We start from the raw sequence: 17,606 nt of genomic DNA, 5'->3' as shown, positions 1-17,606 counted from the left end.
ACTACTGAAGAGGAACCAAAACTTTGAAATGCTGAAAAGCCACACTGGTTTCATTTACCAGGGACTCAAGCATGGATGGCTAAAGAGATCAGCTGAAGTTTTTTTAACAAAAACACTCATCGCAGAACCCGCCAATGGAAGATTTCAGTGAAAGAAAGTTTGGTTGTTTGGGTTTTTTTCCTGGAAAATGAATAGATGAGAGTAAAAGAATCTCTTTGTTCTTGACTGGGATAGCCCAGTCTATGATATAAGACTTTGGTGAAAGTCCTACAATTAAAGTGATGTAACCTTTTCTTTCTTATGTTGTTTAAGACCTGATATAAAATTGTACAGTGGTATAATCATTCTTTGTCCCACTGTATTAGTGCCCAGACGCTGAGAGCAGCTGTTACATACTGCTAGGTTCTCTAAAGAGGTCTTGCATATAAAGTTCCAGAGGCATTTCAGCCTAGCTATTAGTAAGTAGAGAACTGTGTTTTGGTATAATTTTTATCAACAAAACCAAAAAACATTATTTCCTGCAAATCAGAAACATAATCCTCTGAGAAATGTCTAGCTTTATCTGTAGGAATACCCTTTAGCTCACAAATGTTTCAGGTTTTCTTCTTGTATAGGAAACAAGCAGGGTAGGAAATAGAAATCTCAGCTGAGATTTTTTTAGAACAAAATCATTCATATGCACATCCTATACTAGATCTGAATTTGGCTTCAGGAAGCTTCCATTTAACTGTGGTCTGAGTTTATATTACTTGAGCGATAATGACATTCACAACCGTCCTATGGCATAGCTGGTTTTGTACTGATATTAATATGCTGAAAAACTGAGCAGCTATTTCTATTTTCTTCACTCCTGAAAACATCATTTTTAAGGAGCATCTTCTCAGCGCATCCTTCCTTACTTGTATGTTACACTGTGAAGATAAAGCACTTTACAGCACAAGCAAGGAGGAGTTTCTGTCTCATCATCTCCTGTTCTAATATCTCAGTACTAAGGACAAGAAGAGGAGATTTGGCGTAGAGCCCAGCAACAGAGTGATAAGATTCAGTGCTAATTTGGAAAGCTTATGTTACCTGTCCTGCAAGTTATGTGGCACATTATGTGTTGATGAACTCAATGACCATAATTTATAGTCTGCTGACAATGTGACAGTGTTATGAAAAGAAAGTTAAGCATGTATATCTATTAGAAAATCCATTAAGGTGGCCTGGAATATTTTGGTGGCAGTAAAGAGATGCAAATGTAATTTAAAAAAAAAAAAAAGGTTACTGTTGCTCTTCAATTTTGTAGTCTCATAAATGTAGTGATGTTCCTCCTTTGTTTCCAATATCAGGAGGATGCTAATTTACTGCAATGCTATTACTGATTTATTTTGTAGAATCCCACTCAATGTGAGAGACATTGTCTACTGTACAGGAGTTTCACTGATGGATGAAGATGTATGGGAGTTCATTTGGATGAAATTTCATTCTACCACAGCAGTGTCTGAGAAGAAAATATTATTGGAAGCCTTAACTTGTAGTGATGATAGAAACTTGCTCAACAGGTACAAAAATATTATATATATGTGTCTGACTATTACAAACAATCACTTCAGCATTTATGGATTGTCACTTGAGCTTTGGTCTAAATGCAAGAACTTTTCTTTTCAAGCACAGGCTTACTGCCTGTTTAAACAGTCTTACGTTTTTGCATTAATGTGTGTAAAAATTGACATGTATTGTGTCTTTTCACTTCTAGATTTTCCTATGTTCATTGGAAGTATCTGAAATCCTATAATACTTGCTGTTACTTTTGTTACATGTCCTTTATTTAAATATATTGACCAGGCTGATCTTACTGTAAAGTTCCACTCAGCTTTTACTGAAATCCTTTTACATCAAGATTTTTTTGATTCATAAATGTGCCTGCTCCTTGGAACCATAGAAATAAATACTAAACTGACTTGAAGAATTAAATAAACCATTTGGCAGTAATTATTTCTTTCTCTGAGGATTGTTTGATGTGCTCTTGTTAGACTGTATGTTGGTGAATCTAAATAGCACTTTTTGGCCTTGTTTCTCCCACCAGGCTTTTGAATTTGTCTCTCAACTCAGAAGTTGTCCTGGATCAGGATGCGATTGATGTGATAATCCATGTAGCTCGAAATCCACATGGAAGAGATCTTGCTTGGAAGTTTTTCAGAGAAAAGTGGAAAATATTAAATGCTAGGTAAAGAAAAGAAATCTAAATTTATTTTCATTTCTTATTTTGACATAATTTCTGTAAGTATTGTATATGTATGTATTCATATAAGTTCCTGAATCTAGTCTATTCGCTTTTAATCCATAAATAGAGATGTCTGTAAATATGAAATACATGAGTCATAAATACATTTATTCATGAATTATCACACACATGCATAGAAACATTTATCTCTTAGTGATCATCTTTCTATATATATTACTGTATTGTGTCTGCACTTATGTTAGTGAATTCTGTCTATAAGTCAAGTGCTGCAGTTCTGCTTTTTCATAGATAAAAAAGCAGCAGTTCCCAAAGGAAGTTTGCTGATTTTAAGTCTGATAGAAAAAAAAATCTTTTCAAGAAGAGTATTTCAACTGTGGAAAAAACCACTAAGCCCTTTTTGAAATGTTTCCATTTTCAAAAGAATATTAAAGTAGAGTCATCCCCTTTCATTCCACTCTGTTTCAGGTGAGTTTCAAGTAATAGAGGAGCAACACTTTGAATTAAAAATAGGTGAGCAGGAAGGAGGCAGAGTTGTTCCTTACAGCTACTTCTCTTTCTCTTTAAACAAGTGCTACATGCTTCTACTCGGAAGCCCAGTCAACATTTTAAAATCCTTTTGGTATTAATTCAATGAATGAGAAATTTCTTTAGCTCTTTAGGGACGTCCTGAGGGTCTGAAAGATTTCACAGCAGCTCATCTGATACTGACAGATTAGAAGATACCACAACTCAGATGAGGCTCAAATTTTTCAAGGCAACTGTCCAAGAACTCCAAACACCTCACGCCAGGCTGTTCCCACGGTATTGGCAGAAAAATTAATGGAGATTTGTTCCATTCTGGACTTGTGGGGAGCCAGCATCTAGTGTACCTATTTAAGATGCTGTATTTAAGCAACTAATGCCTCATGAATACAGGTACAAACTTACTGTAGGTTTCACAGCATCAAAAGAAGAGTCGTGGAAACTCGGAGACTGTGAAACTTTCCTAAATATTCACAGAGCTGTTCATGCTATTTTGGATAATACTTTATGGTATAGTGGAATTTTAGAAGTTCGGCTGGGAAAATAGGTTTGAGCTGGAGTTGATTTTGAAAGTTTATATTGCAGAAACACACTTTGTGAAAGCAATTTCCAAAATGCTTTGAGTGCTCAAGAGTTTAAAAATTAAGACTCCTCTCCTTCTGGTGTGATTATTCCAGGAACTGGACGCAGAAAGTGGATGGCAGACCCGTTGCTAATATGCAACCCAGTACAGTTAGTTATGCTCTGGATAGCAAATAATTTTTCAGATTCCTCTAGGAATTTATACACAGTTTAGGCATAAATCTGCTAAAATCTGTATTGCTACAAACACATATGCAGAAGCTGTATCCTGCCTTAGCAAGTACTTTCATCTGACAACCTAGCTGACACCTGGGATTCCAGTCATGGACAAGGATAAGCGGTGTGGGCAAATGGACAAGATTTAGAAAACTATGCCACATGCTGGGATTTTTTGTTTTGTTTTTGTTTTTTTTTTTTAATTTTATTTTAGTTTTAAATATCTTAACCTAAAATTTGAATTTTATTTATCTCACTTGCTTGGAATACATCACTATGTTATCTGAGTGGCTAACAATCAGTGAGGCCTCATCAAAACCCTGTTATTGCCCATTTTTTAATAAGAAAACAACAGAGACTCTGTCTCTTTGCCCAACACTGACTTTATGTTACCTGCATTTAGTTTGATCTCCAAACACAAGTCTGAGCCTCCAAAAGGATTGTAGCAATTGCATTTTTCTGAAAAGGACATCCAGTTGAGTTTCTATCAATTGCCAAATGATTCAATGCAGTGGCATGAAATAATTCATGCAAACTGTATATATGTGATATATTTTGAAAATAACTTCGTTTTGTAATTATAGATTAAAATCTTTTCAGGAAGACTTTGAGAGGGTGGAATTAGTCTGCTGTCTTGCCCCTTAATGTTCAGTGAAACAGTGACATGACAGAATGCAAAATTAGCTTCTAATTTAAGCTTGTTACACTAGTACATTTTAAAAATACAAGCTTTATTGTGAAATTATAGTTCAAATATACTCTGTCCCAAGGCAACTTTTTTCTACAATTATAAGTTATTATTTAATTTTATTTAAAATTTTAATACTTTGTATGAAATGTTAATTTAATAGAGTGAAATCTCAATGGTATTTTTCATTTAATTTATTACAAAAGGTGTCGATGTTTGAGACAGTAATATGAAATCGCTGTTATACTATAATGCTATTTCCTCTAACTTCAAAATACAACATGTCAAAGAGTTAGAATGACAGCAAAATGTTGTTATCCCTGCGTCGTGTTAAAGGTAGGAGCTTGGTGTTTGCGAAAGGCAAAGACTTTGAGGGTTTAAATATTTGGCATGAATCTCTCCATTGTCTGTTGCTTTAAAGGTAGGAGTTTAACTTCTGCCTGCCAGAATCCAAAAGCCTTGCACTGAAACAGTCTCGCAAAAGCAAAGGAGAGTTTAAGAGTTTGGTGTTTCCCCGCCAGAGCCTGAATGGACTTTCACTGGAACAGTTTTGCAAAGCCAATAAAAATAATAGTTTATTAAAGCAACAGATGTAACAGCTTCAGAATTGCTGTTGATGCAGTAACTGCAATAGGCCTGATAGCTATAATAGTCATGGTAGCAAAAGGAAAACTATTCTGGGTATTTTCATGGTGTGGTGAGAGCGCAATTCTTACCAAGAAGGCGCCCCTGCCTTGGGTGAAGGAAGGGGAGTATAGCCTAGCAAAAAAGCCTTCAGTCTTTCCCACCCCCCCCAGCCAGGTATTACCCCTCCTGGCTTTTTATTCCCTAACTGTCCTTACCGCTTAGGTGATGTTTAGCATGATTTGGGTGGAGAGTTGAGTAACATAGTCATAAACATTTAGCATGTACTGTTTTTTCCTCTTTAGCATACTGAGGGGTGTGAATTTTAATACTAATTTTGCAGTTAATTAGGCAAAGGTCTTCATTTGGACAGTAGGACCTTCAGTATTTGTCTTCTTCACTTAGCCAAAACAGAGCATTCCTATCTCCACAGGACTCTTCAGCCATTATTTATGCCAGCTCAAGGAATCTCCACTCCTATAAGAAATCATAGGAACCTTGTGCCCACAAACATTTTGTTCTTTTGTACCAAATTCCCACACCCTTTGTATTTTTACAGCCTGCTTGTATTCACATTGTCCAGAAGATACTTGTAATGTATAAAGGCTTCAGAATCACTCATAGGTGATTTACAAAGGTGACTTAGAATTTGAGGTACCTAACAAGTCTTCTGTGAGAAATCCATGGGACTAAGACTGCCAAAATCCTGAAATACTGTACTTGAATTCCTGTTACCTGAGCATGCACTACCTTGGCTCCTAAATAATTTTCATTGTGTGTGCACACGTGTGTCGCTGCCTACAGGAATTCCTTCATTCGCAATTGCTGAATCATTTGTCAGCATTTGGGAATTTGACAAAATTTGAGAAGCCATTTGCATCTGTCCAACGTAAATGGACTCTGCTGCCTCTCAGGTTGAGTTTGCAGAAGTGCAAAGACTGTAGAGATGTAAGGCTTGGAGGTTTACATCCCCAGAAGCGAAGGAAGAGGCGAGAGCAGGTCAGTGTCTCAAGGATGTTTCCATGATGCTCAGGCATGTAAGGTCTTGATTCTGCAGTGCTGTTGTCTTTCCCAAGAAGAGTGGGAAGAGTGATACTTGCAACAGCAAACACTTTCTAATTTATTTCTATGTTTCACACCTGTAAAATGCTTTTTTGTGAGGTGGCTTTTCTAGATTTTTTGCCAGGAGACCCCGTTTAGAAATTGCTGTATGCATAATATGCATAATGGGCGGTAATCAGCACAGGTATTCATGAAGGTATCATTTTCAGTAGAAAGAATTCTGCTGCTACTTCTTTGCACTCCGGCTACAGTATAGACTGCAAGAAAAATAAAATCCCTGCAGCTGCTTTTTGAGGTTGCTTCTGTAAAGTGGATTGGTAACCTTGTCGGAAGGCCCCATCAAGAGGAGCTTCCGATTTTCCAAGCAGTCAATTATGAGGCTAAGCTGAGACTGTAATAATAAAAGGCTTTGTTAGAAAGCCTGAACATACTTAAAGGACCATGAAATCCATACTTCCCATAGGAGGCATTTGCCTCTGGATTTCTGATTCAGTGTGACTGAAGTTTTTGGAAAAAGAGATGTACTTGTTGAAGTATCCATGAGTAATTCAGTTATTAGCAGTCAGGGAGTAGGATTTTTTGATACCTGTCAATGTGTTTCCCCTCACACGTGCTCAAGGTAGCAAGCAACACAGTAGACACCTTCTCTAAAATGGAGTCTTCTCAAAAAAAACCCGGTTCTCTTCCCTCTCCCTCTTTCTATCCACCTTCCTGGGGCTATCCCTCTGCCTGCCTTTCTCCCTTTTGAAAGGACTGCAGCTTACAGTACCTAAGCATTTAAGGGTAATTAATTTAGGAATCATAGAAACAGAACAAAAAGCTGTGACTGTGCTAGTTCATTTCACTTTGAATTTTGAATTCTTCCTCTAAATCAGTTTGTAAAAGTGGGATATAAACTGAATTGCTCCCCCAGATAAACTTAATTGCAGTGATGTTTATTCGTATAACTTACAGGTCTGACAGGAGAGCTGGATTCCCTATCTGAAAAACAATCATGTTCAGATTAGCTAGATATTGCTTTGGTTGTATGTGCAGATAAAGATAAAGACAACTATTTGTCAAGTGTCTTTTGCTATGCTAAATGACATCTAACCTGAATAAAAGACTTGCTTTTGGTTTCCAATGGAATTATATTCTTCATGCTAGAGCCTTTGAAAAAACAAACCCCACAAACTATTCCAACATGAAGTGCAAAACTGAGGAGCAGTCTGGTTAATCTTATAAGTGATGTAATACTTCGTTTGGGGGATTGAAAAAACTTGTGGAAAAGCAAGTGGAACAGCAGGATTTGAATGGCCTGTTTCAAAGCAACTACCTGCAGAACATCATTGCAGAATCATTGCTGATTCTGAATATGTTACCCTTTAAATATTCCTTGACCAAGCCTTCAAATTTTCATTCCAGGTTGCTTCTTTGAAGATGCTGCATCAAGGCCCAGGGGATTATTTTAGCAGTATTATTCTCTATCAGTATTATTTATTTTAATTATCAGGTACTGAAACGAGAAAATTTGATTCAGTTCACTCATCAAGAGGCCGTTTGTAATGTAGATGAGGTGGATGAATATAAAATGCAAAGAAGAATGCAGCACTTCAAAGTTTGTTTTAATGGCACAGCTAGAAGGGTTCCTCAGAATACTTCTCCATAGTTGCTACTCTGCTCCTTCGCTGGTGCCATGTTGGGAGCTGCTTGGTGTCATTACATGGAAAACTATTTCATTAATTGTGAGGTGGTGGTGTGGTTTGGTCCTCTCTTCCTCTGGAGCTCTCATCTGAGGCTGCAGTTAAGCCTATTCTGCTTGGTAGTATCCAACTAAAATTTAACTACAAATGGAATAGCTCAGCCTAGAAGAAGGTCTCAGTCCAGGTTTTTAGCATGAAAGACTGGAGTACCAGTGTCCAATTACAGTCCTATTCCCTTGGATCCCCAGAATTGGTCCCGTGTCTTCTCCCTTGCTTACAGAAGACTACTTTCTAATTTTCAGCTGGCCTGGCACTTGCACTACCTCTCTATGCATCTTCTTTTTGCTCTTGCAGGTATGGAGAAGCATTATTTATGAATTCAAAGCTTGTAAGTGGGGTCACAGAATTCCTCAATACTGAAGAAGAACTAAGAGAGGTAATTTTTAAATTACTTTTGGCACAGGAGGCTGTATTTGTTGTAAGCATGGAGCAGGGCAGGAGCAATAAGTTGTCGGTTGCTCAGCTGGAATTGCAGGCCTGTGTTGAAGCTGGGCAGCACAAGGATGAGGAGTAGATTGCAAAGGCATCTGAGTGCGTAAAGGTGGTGTCAGGAGGTGGGTAGTGCAGGCATTTCTCTGTGCTTGGATGATTTGGTTTGTCTTCTCTTGACTATTGGCTGGGAAACAATAGATGAGATCTTTCTATCCACATTAGTTTATGCTGTAGCATAATCCCTTTTCTGGGTTGGTTGTGAGTTTTTTGTTTGTTTTTTTTCTCCTACGTTATTGCCGTGTGAGAAAAGGTATTAATCCAATATTCTGGCCTAATGACATCACAATAATTTCTTCTAAATGCTCAGTACTTCCTATTTAGATTGCAAAGATTTCTCATTGTAACTTAACGTCTGCCCTGACTGAGGTGGTTCTGTGGTTGCATTTTGCTCTGCTTAGCAGCTGTTTGACATCACCCCGAATGGATCAAATGATTCTTTTGCAGCATAATCACCATTAATTGAACACTGATTGTGCTGTGATATTTTGTATATAACCATTTGTCTGCACCCAAGTCTAGTGGCCTCAGAAACTTAGGGAAGAGCTGCTGAAGGTTTCCTCAAAGCTACCCAGGTGGGAAGGACAGTGCTGGGCAGATTTGAGTATCTGCCCTGCACAGGAAAGTCTTCTGTACTCTTCAGTGTCCACCTGCATGATAATATTGGAAGGCTGCCAGCTTATAATTCTCCTACAAGAAACTGTCCTTGTAAACATTTTGGTATAAAAAGTACAGAGATCAAGTAAAATCTCATTTTGATAGTTTCCAGGTCCATCACATGCTTTTAACTGTGCTGGGAATGAGACAGTTGCAGGATCAACCTGTTCAGTTTTGAGCCCATGCACAAAGAGATGATGTTGTTGGAAGTTAGATTTCAATAAACGAGGTAAATTTGGTGTTACCAGGAAACAGAAAATAACTAGCTATGAATAAGTGTCGCTAAAACCACCTCATTTTGTACAAGTCAACATAACCAGGAACCTACTGTGCAGATCAGCCTTGCAATTCTCACTTAAAAAGAACAGTAATTCAAAGCACACCAGTGCCATCAGCTATAATAATCCAGGTGATAGTGCTGTAATTTGAGTGTACACAAGAACAGAGCAGGGGCCTTTTCAGTTTGCTGAAAAAAGGATCAAAGTTTTCTCATAAGGGAAGGAATCTGTTGCAGGCATTCAAAGATCAGGAGTGCCCACTTTCTATTTTGCCATCCTTTTCACACTGTAAGCATATTTTCCTTTTCTAAACAACCAACCTGCATTCTATCAGCAAATGGGTTCTGCAAATCAAAATGAAATGAATTTGTTGTGAAGCTTGATAAAACCAAAGGGCGTCAGGGCTACTTTCTGCTATTTGCATATAAACCAGAATTAGAAGCACTTCCAGTGCTCCCAGTTTGGTTTCTTAGGGAGAAATAAAAGTTTAGAGCAGCCCAGCTGTCTATGCAGTGCAGCAGCTGGGCTGCAGGAGAGAAGGATCTAATGATATTAATGTGATATGGCACTGACGTGTCAATATCTTCCAGTGCAATTTGAAGCAATTGTATCTCATCTAATTGACAGTCTGCTGTCTTATTACATTTCCTGTTAAATCTTTCTATGCGATACTACCTTTGCTTCAACACTGATCGTAGAGGTTTGTCCTAAACACCTGACTTGTTTGTGCACACTGGAATTATTTACTTTCTTTAATTCCTGCAAAATTAACCTGTTAACTTGTATTTCCAGCTAAAGAACTTTATAAAGAGTTATGAAGGGGGAGCTGCTGTCTCTTTCTCTCGTGCTGTAGAAACAGTGGAAGCCAATGTACGGTGGCAAAGGCTTTATAAGGAAGAACTGTTCCAGTGGCTAAGAAAATCCTTGGCACAGTGATCTGTCTTTAACGTGAAGCTCTACAAGGAGAAGAGGAGACATTTTAGAAGTGTTCAACATCAAAGTCATGAAGACAAGATCAGATTGCAGGGATAAGGTTTCCTCCCTTTTTTTTTAATTGTGAGAATTGTTTTTTACACTGAGCTCCTGTGAATTTGTCAAGAAGCTTTTCAGAAGAGAAGATCATGAATGCTTGTGAAATCCAGTCCTCAGTGTACACAACCAAACATGATATTAAGTGGTGCATGTAAATGTTGAAGAAAAACAAACAAAAACCTTTCAAAGACTAATTTGTGCATGCTTGTACTGTCCCTGCCTGTATTCTAGCATGCTTATGTATAACAGCCACATTCTGTATGTGAGTTCCAGTTACATCAAAGATGGGCATTATACAAAGCACAAAGACTATCTTCGACAATCAGTGTTGCAAAGAACAAAAGGAAAGCAAGGAAAAGAAAATGCAGAAGGCTTCCATCTTGGAGCAGTATGAGATGTAAAGGCAATTTTTTCTGCTAGCTGCTAATTGGTCTACCACTCAGATTCTCTTAATGATTACAGAGATGTCAGCTCATTTTTTTAGGTTGCCAGTTGTATCTGCAGTCTCCATATTCTCATATTTAAAAGAGAGGAGAAAGAGAAAAAGGTGAGGAGGCTGGGGAGAGGGAGAAAACAAGAAGGGCATCATCTGTGCATTATACTCATACACATTTATTCACTGCTGATCAGTGTAACAGTGTAGATTTAGCTGTGAATGTATGCAGTGTTGCAGGGGAACTTTGCATTGATTTCACAAAATCCACGAACCACCCCTTCTCAGCTATTTTACAAGGCAGTGATAGTCACGATGGGTCACCCAACCTGTGCAATAATAAGTTGTGCAGTGATAGTGCACAAGTGTTATAAATGAACATAAGATTTAAATTGAAATTAGCAAAAAAGGGAGAATATCCTGCATGCAGAGACACAGAATTACCCAGGAGGGCTGTTTTGCATGTGGTAGACCAGCCTCTGTAGTGATTTATTATGTTAGACAGGTCAGATTCTCTGTGTGGGCAAAACTGTTGCAGATATGGATAGCTGAGAAAATTGAAATATGAGAGAGGAGTGGGTGGGTGTTTATTTGTACTGGCTAATACCAAGAATACAATTTACTTTCTCTTTCCTTGTATATCACATAGGGTGTTGTAGATGAGCGACACTTTTCTTAATCATACATTTGTTCCTTTTTTTTCAGTCCTTAATTTGAAAAATCAGTGACACAGTGGAACTGCTACTTGTGCAATGACTATCTGCACCATTGGAGCTAAGTGTTGAGGATAAAACTAATGGAGGCCAAATGCTCTCCCATGTCCACACCATGGAGAAGAAAGCCCAAAAAAGTGCAGAGTTTTCAGCATACAAATTGCAGCAGCTTCAGAGGGGGAGTGTAGGTGTATGACAGCGTTTCATTATCCCACCCCAGCTTACCACAACCATTTGACCACATCATGGCCCTGTACATTGGGAACATGTGGCCAGTCAGAGAGCAGCCTTATCCAGTTCTTTCCTTCACAAGGAGTTGAAATTACCAGAATGCTTTACAGTTGCAGTTGCTTATTCCCAGTAAGTTGTGAATTCAAATGTCAGTGCAAAAAGAACAAAACCCAAGCACCTTCAGATATTATCAGAGTTGTATGGAGACAGTATTGTTTTCTAAGCTCACATTCCCATGCTACTCTGCTCCTGAAGTGCTGGTAGACACATCCCATAACTAAACTGTGGTACCCATCTTGAACCTGTCATTTTGCATCTTTCACTGTGCAAAGGGTACTGTTTGTGGATTGGGTGCATGAAGTCCCTGTGTGGAGATCGGCTGCACTGTTTGGCGCGGTGTAGCGCTGTACGTGAGCTTGACCGCATATAACCAAAGGAACAAGGAATCCTGTACTCTTGTACCATTAATTCTTTGCCTTATATTAAGCCCTAAACCTTTGTGCTGTGTTGCAATGCTAGCGAACCCAATGCCCAGAGACATTATCATGTCCAAGCTGAGTGAAATCCTCCTTCTCCTGCTATGTGTTCTACCTACCTCACAGGGGTGTTGTGAGGCTTGACTAATGTTAGCAAAGCACTTGAATATCCTCTGATGAAAGGCGTTTAAAAGTGCAAAGTATTATTTTATGTGGTTGACCAAACTCAACCTCAATGTCAGTATGTAGCGTCACATTTTTACTTCCTACTGAACAAAATCACATGCAGATTCGTTATAATAAAAAAGCGAGCCAAATATTATTTAATATAACCTCTACCCTGTAATGAAGGCCAAAATGATAATATCCAAAGAGTGTGCAAAAAACCAAGCCCTCGAACGTAAATTGCTTTGAGGATTTCAGAGAGAAGAAATGTGTGTAATGGTCTGTCCCTTTACAATTCAGTATAGTCTCTGAGGACTTTTATTTTTCACCACCACAGATTAAACCACAGACCTTCATGAAACACCTAGAAGTTTCTGGTCTTTCCACTGATAAAGGACAGGCTAACAATATGTTCCAAAGTCAGAAATTTATTTCAGCCTGTGATTTCCATTGTTGCTCTTGCACATTTAGCTGGTGTTGGATGTAAATAAATATTTTAGTGGCCTTGAGCAACTGGTCTACTACAGATATCAAGCCCTAGGTGTATCTGTTATGCATACCTATTGATGTGTTGCTTATAATTGTTGTATTCTAGTAATGTTGGTATTACTGCTATAGCTAAGGTTGAGCTGACTTTTCCGTTATAATACCCTATTCTTTTATTTTTTATATTTTGTATTTTGCTGTTTCACATTGAATCAGGATTAAATTTAAATGGATTAATTCCAACAAAAATATAGCTGTTTTCTGCAATATTCGACCCCTCTGCATTTAATTATATGTCTTTGGAAACTTTTTTTAATAAGAAGTTCCACAGCCGTGTGTTAAAGAATAGTTGATACCTCATGGAAAACTCTAATACAATCTGCTTAGAAAAAGAATCTATTAATTATATTGATTTTCTTTCTCCTTTACCAGTCCTTTTCTTCCTTTGTCCTTATCTAAAGATGGGTCCCATTTTTATAATTTGGATTGTGATTAGAAAGCCAAACACCCTAAACTTTGCATCATTTTCGAATCCAGGATTTAATTTTGTCCTTTCTAGTGAGAGGGAGTGCTGCAAAATGTGAATCCAGTGTGGACCTCACCCAGGCCTTGGGCATTATTTTGTAGAGCTTTGATGAGGCCTGTGTCTCCAGTCAGCCTTTGTATGACTTCGGATCCTTTGCAGTTATTCATTGATATGGATTATTAAATCACATAGGAAGACATACGAATAGACATGATTTTATTCCAGCATAACAATATACCAATTGTAAAAATACCTATTTTTATAAGATTTTCTGCTACAAAAATCTCAGCCTATTACTTTGTAGCTGGTAGAGTTATTCATTTATCCACTGCTAATAGCTGTTAAAATGATAGCAGCTACTAATTCCAACTAGGACAGAACAATGTGAAAACAGTCTTCTGAAATGAAATGTCACTTCTGCTATTACTGGGAGTACTCGGACATCGATTTTGATTAAAAAAAATTCATGTGTCCTTAAGTACATCCAAATTTGTGACCTTTTATGATCTTTTCAGTGAATATAGCAAGAATTCTGCTAACTATGTTGGAAGCTGAAGATGAATTTTGTGTAGCTTTTGGTCTGTTGTGGATATTTCACTGAGATTGAGAGTGTCAAAGGAAATAGCTCCACTGATGCAAAAGGGTGCTTTCATAGCAACGATCCTGAACCATACAATTAAATCCTTAGTACTAAAGAATAAAAAAAGAAAATTTTATGCATATGTATATTCATCCGAAAAAATCCTCTGTAGACATAATTCCCCCATAAAATGTCAGTAATTCTGATTATTTGGATAGAATAAAATGAAGCCCATATTTGCAAATGAGGGTGCCTTTGTTTAGATACCTGCTTAATAAAGTTTTGGTTTACCACATCATTATAGCCAATGCCGAAGTAAATGAAAATAGACTTTCAGTCCAATGTGCAACTTTCTCTTTGAGGAAAAGGGATGTGGCTTAGCAAACTGTTGATGTATGTAATCAACTTACCAGCACTGCTGTTATGAGTACTCACCACATTGGGCTGCCTGTCCTAAGCAGGATTTATAGACACAGTGCCAGTATGAGCAAGAAGGAGTAAAAGGACCATCCTGCTTCTGAGCAGCCTGAATAGAGGCTGTCTGCCCAGTTTTCGATGGAGCAGTCTGAAAACTGCTGGTTATATCATGCACTGCTGCTGCCAGCCCACCCACCCAGGTCAGGAAGGCAGCTGCAAAAGCGTAGAGAGGCTCCGTCCATGTTTCTCTCAGCTAGATGGGGGAATAGAAGGTCCCTTTGCATGTTATGGTTTGTGGGTAATTAGTTCCGTTGCCTCATACTAGCAGGAAACAAAGCCAGCCTGCATTGCACAGAAAAACCTAAATCCCTGAGCTCTGGTTATCCCAGCTGTTGACTGAAATCTTTCTAAGATGTAGAATATTAAAATACAAGTTCTTCAGAAGGCATTTCAAATGGTAAAAAAAAAAATTCGTTTTTCAGTGCATAAGAACACAGTCAGTCTTTTCTTTTATGGTATTTTTGTTAATTTTGAAATGTGGCATGACTTTCTCGGACCTTTTTCTAGCGAGGAGTTTGGACAGATTAATAGCAATAAAAGTAGTCACTGTACTAATACCATAAAAAATTCAGATGCCTGTGCAAACCTGAATGGCACTAGTGTCTGTGCAGTTTCCTGTTTAAATACAAAACTAAAAATTGGCCACTTTGTTTCTCATATGATTGTGGAAGATTCTGCCTATCTTAAAACAAGTACCAAAACCGGTGAAACCACTCTGACTTGAGCAAGTAGTCCATGCTGACATGGGTAATTTAGTTTTCAATAAGAAGGAAGGAGAGAACAGGTTTGCTGTGTGTAAGGGTTTTTCACCACAGAGAAGCCACATGCCCTGGTTGGAGGAGAATTTTAAAATCAAGTGTATTTTGAAGAAGCTAGTTGAACTTAGCTCCATCTTGAGTCTTTATGCTGACAGTGAAGGGTGGCCTGACCTCAGAATACCCTTACATGGTAACACAGTTGAGGTCGAATTTTAGAGAAGACCTGTGGAGCCAGTTTCAATGAGCTGTGTTTAAGGAGAATCATCCATGTGAGCAAGTCGTGTGGGTCAGACCCAAAGTCCTATCTCAGAAAAAATGCATTCCTATTTGGCTGATTTGTAACTAGAGAAGTAAGCGTGATGTTGGCAAATAGTATTTCTGAATGCCTGGCTTGTTTTATACACGCACCTTTTCCTAAGGATGTAAAAGCGATGTCAGTAGAGACCATACCAGGTGAGCAGTGTTGTGAGAGCAGAGGAGACTGTGCTGCAGCAGGCAGTCACAAGCCAGGAGGCTTTAGCCGAAGTGCCCAAACATTTCCTGGACAGCATCACTTGAATTTGCTTGATAAGGATAGCCTTGGAACAACGGACGAGGCCAAAAGCCAAGATGCAGTCTCAGTTCTCTGCGATACGTTTCAGTCCACTTAATATGTTCATTTCTGTAATTTCAAAATAACCTGTAGCCAGATTGGTGACGTGTGTGGCCACAGACCCTCCGTTAGTGTACAGTGAGGTAGATTGTTGATGTGACTGATGTGAATTGCAGCTGAGGATCTAACCCGTTGCTTTCAAAGCAGCCCCCTGAGGTGACAGCTGGGCTTGCGTACAAGGTGTTTCGCATATTTGTATCTGTGTTTCAGTAGCACATATTGGATGACAAATGCTTTTTTTTTTCCTTTTGCTTTTTGTTAGAGTTGTACTTTGTGGTTGGTTCCAAAGTCATAAAGCTTTATAATATGTTTGGAGAACCGCAGAAAACTGTACCGTGAAGAGTGTGGCTACTACCCTCTCTTTTTCCTGCAAACAGTAGATTTCAGCAGAGATGGACTTCCCTGGAGTTAGATGCTCTGTGAAAAAAAAATATTCTGTCAGTTTCTAATGGAAACATCATTGTAATTACTGTATAATTACCCTGTACAAAGACAGCTTTATTATGTGTGTAAATGTAATTTTGCTATGTTGTTTTTATGTTTGAGGGACAATAAGCTTTGGTGTGGGTGAGACATATAGCCTTGTAAAAACAGAGATTGTAGCTCTCTGTCTGCTGTTTTACTGAAAGGTGTTCCGCTGCTCTATTTCTACAGAAGATAAACATAAACCAGTTCCCTGAAAACTAATAATCTATTCCACTACACACATCAATGACATAAATGGATCATACTACTGAAAATAAAGGCTTGATAATAAATTGCATTATTTTCCCTAGAAACTCCACATGTAAGATCTTTTGACACCTTAAGAAGTCCTGCAGCTATTAATGCTGGCTATAATGGATGAGTCCCTCTATTAAATCTGCCTCAGCCTTAGATTAATTCTGAATACTGTAATTAGAAGAACATATTTTTTTCATCACTTCTCAAATCTGTACTCTTTGGAACTCAGTTCTTTGTCAAATAAGAGGTGGAGCTGGCTCAGTTAAGATGCAGTTCACCAGTGGTTTCACACAAACGAGCGTTTGCAAGGTCAGAATGCCATTTTCATTTGAAGGAAATATAGATGGTTGCATAATGTCGCTGTTCTGTATGTACCATGAACCCGTGCATGTTTAGCTTCTAATTGTGGACCATTTTGTTTTGACAAAGCTTTCATTGGTTATTTGTACTTGCCGATCTTACTGAAAAGTTTCAACTCAGCAAACCAGTTGCATGTAGGCAGGATGTGAGGCTATACTGACCACATATATGGGCTTGGAGGCACTCCATCTGATTTCTGTGGGATTAATCAAGTGCTTCCAGTTATGGTCTTTCTGGAAGGTGCCATAGGTTTGAAACCTGTTTCTGTACAGGTTTCAGGTGCAGGATATGGTGATGCGGTGTTGCTGAATTTAAAATCACAACTTACTTTATACAGAGCTGAATGCTCTTCTCTCTTTTCCTTTTTACAGAAAAGCATCTATTTTACATGGAGAGGGGAGGTACTGATTCTCTGTATATCTAGAAATGCCAGATTTAACAAGGTTTTTCATTAATTGTTTGAAGCATCCTAGGATTAGAAAATAAAAGTAGAATTATTTTTAGAATGTTAATTAAAGATATTCAATCTAATTGGCAATTTAAACTGTTTAGCCAAATAAAATATGTTATGTTTTACCAGAAAAGTGTTTTTCTATGATATGCCTTTTAAAATGACTCCATAAATATGGGACAACTATATGTTCAACATAAAGTTTTTATTCCACTCTGTCTAAGGACTGACTAAATGGATTTTTTTTTTAAATGAGAAACTTTATCTTCTGTATTTTAAGCAGAACAAATTTGAATTTTGTCTCTGATAATAAAATTTTGTACAGTAATATGTAATTCATCACTGTCTTAATTTTCTGACATGGAAACATGGCTAAGATAAATAATACTCAGCCTTTTGATTATGTTCCCATTTCAGTTGAGATAACAGTTTAATAATGCTGAATAGATACACTGG

The 17,606-nt window shown here is 38.0% G+C and overlaps 1 protein-coding gene across 1 annotated transcript in view; it reads left to right on the top strand.

Annotated features, from left to right (window-relative positions):
• The window catches only part of TRHDE (thyrotropin-releasing hormone degrading enzyme), a gene marked incomplete at its 5' end in the record, with an annotated part of 105,795 nt that extends 95,367 nt beyond the window's left edge, over positions 1 to 10,428 (top strand). Inside the window, 4 exons of the mRNA XM_010133667.1 lie at positions 1,377 to 1,544; positions 2,069 to 2,209; positions 7,958 to 8,039; positions 9,880 to 10,428. Of these exons, the coding sequence (XP_010131969.1) occupies positions 1,377 to 1,544; positions 2,069 to 2,209; positions 7,958 to 8,039; positions 9,880 to 10,023 (535 nt within the window). The remainder of the gene's footprint in view (positions 1 to 1,376; positions 1,545 to 2,068; positions 2,210 to 7,957; positions 8,040 to 9,879) is intronic.
• Between the last annotated feature and the right edge of the window lie 7,178 nt (positions 10,429 to 17,606).

The sequence above is a fragment of the Buceros rhinoceros genome, unplaced genomic scaffold, assembly GCF_000710305.1.
Source record: "Buceros rhinoceros silvestris isolate BGI_N320 unplaced genomic scaffold, ASM71030v1 scaffold7113, whole genome shotgun sequence".
Lineage (NCBI taxonomy): Eukaryota > Metazoa > Chordata > Aves > Bucerotiformes > Bucerotidae > Buceros > Buceros rhinoceros.
Note: the sequence above shows the minus strand (reverse complement) of the source record. Positions and strands in the feature narration are given on the sequence as shown.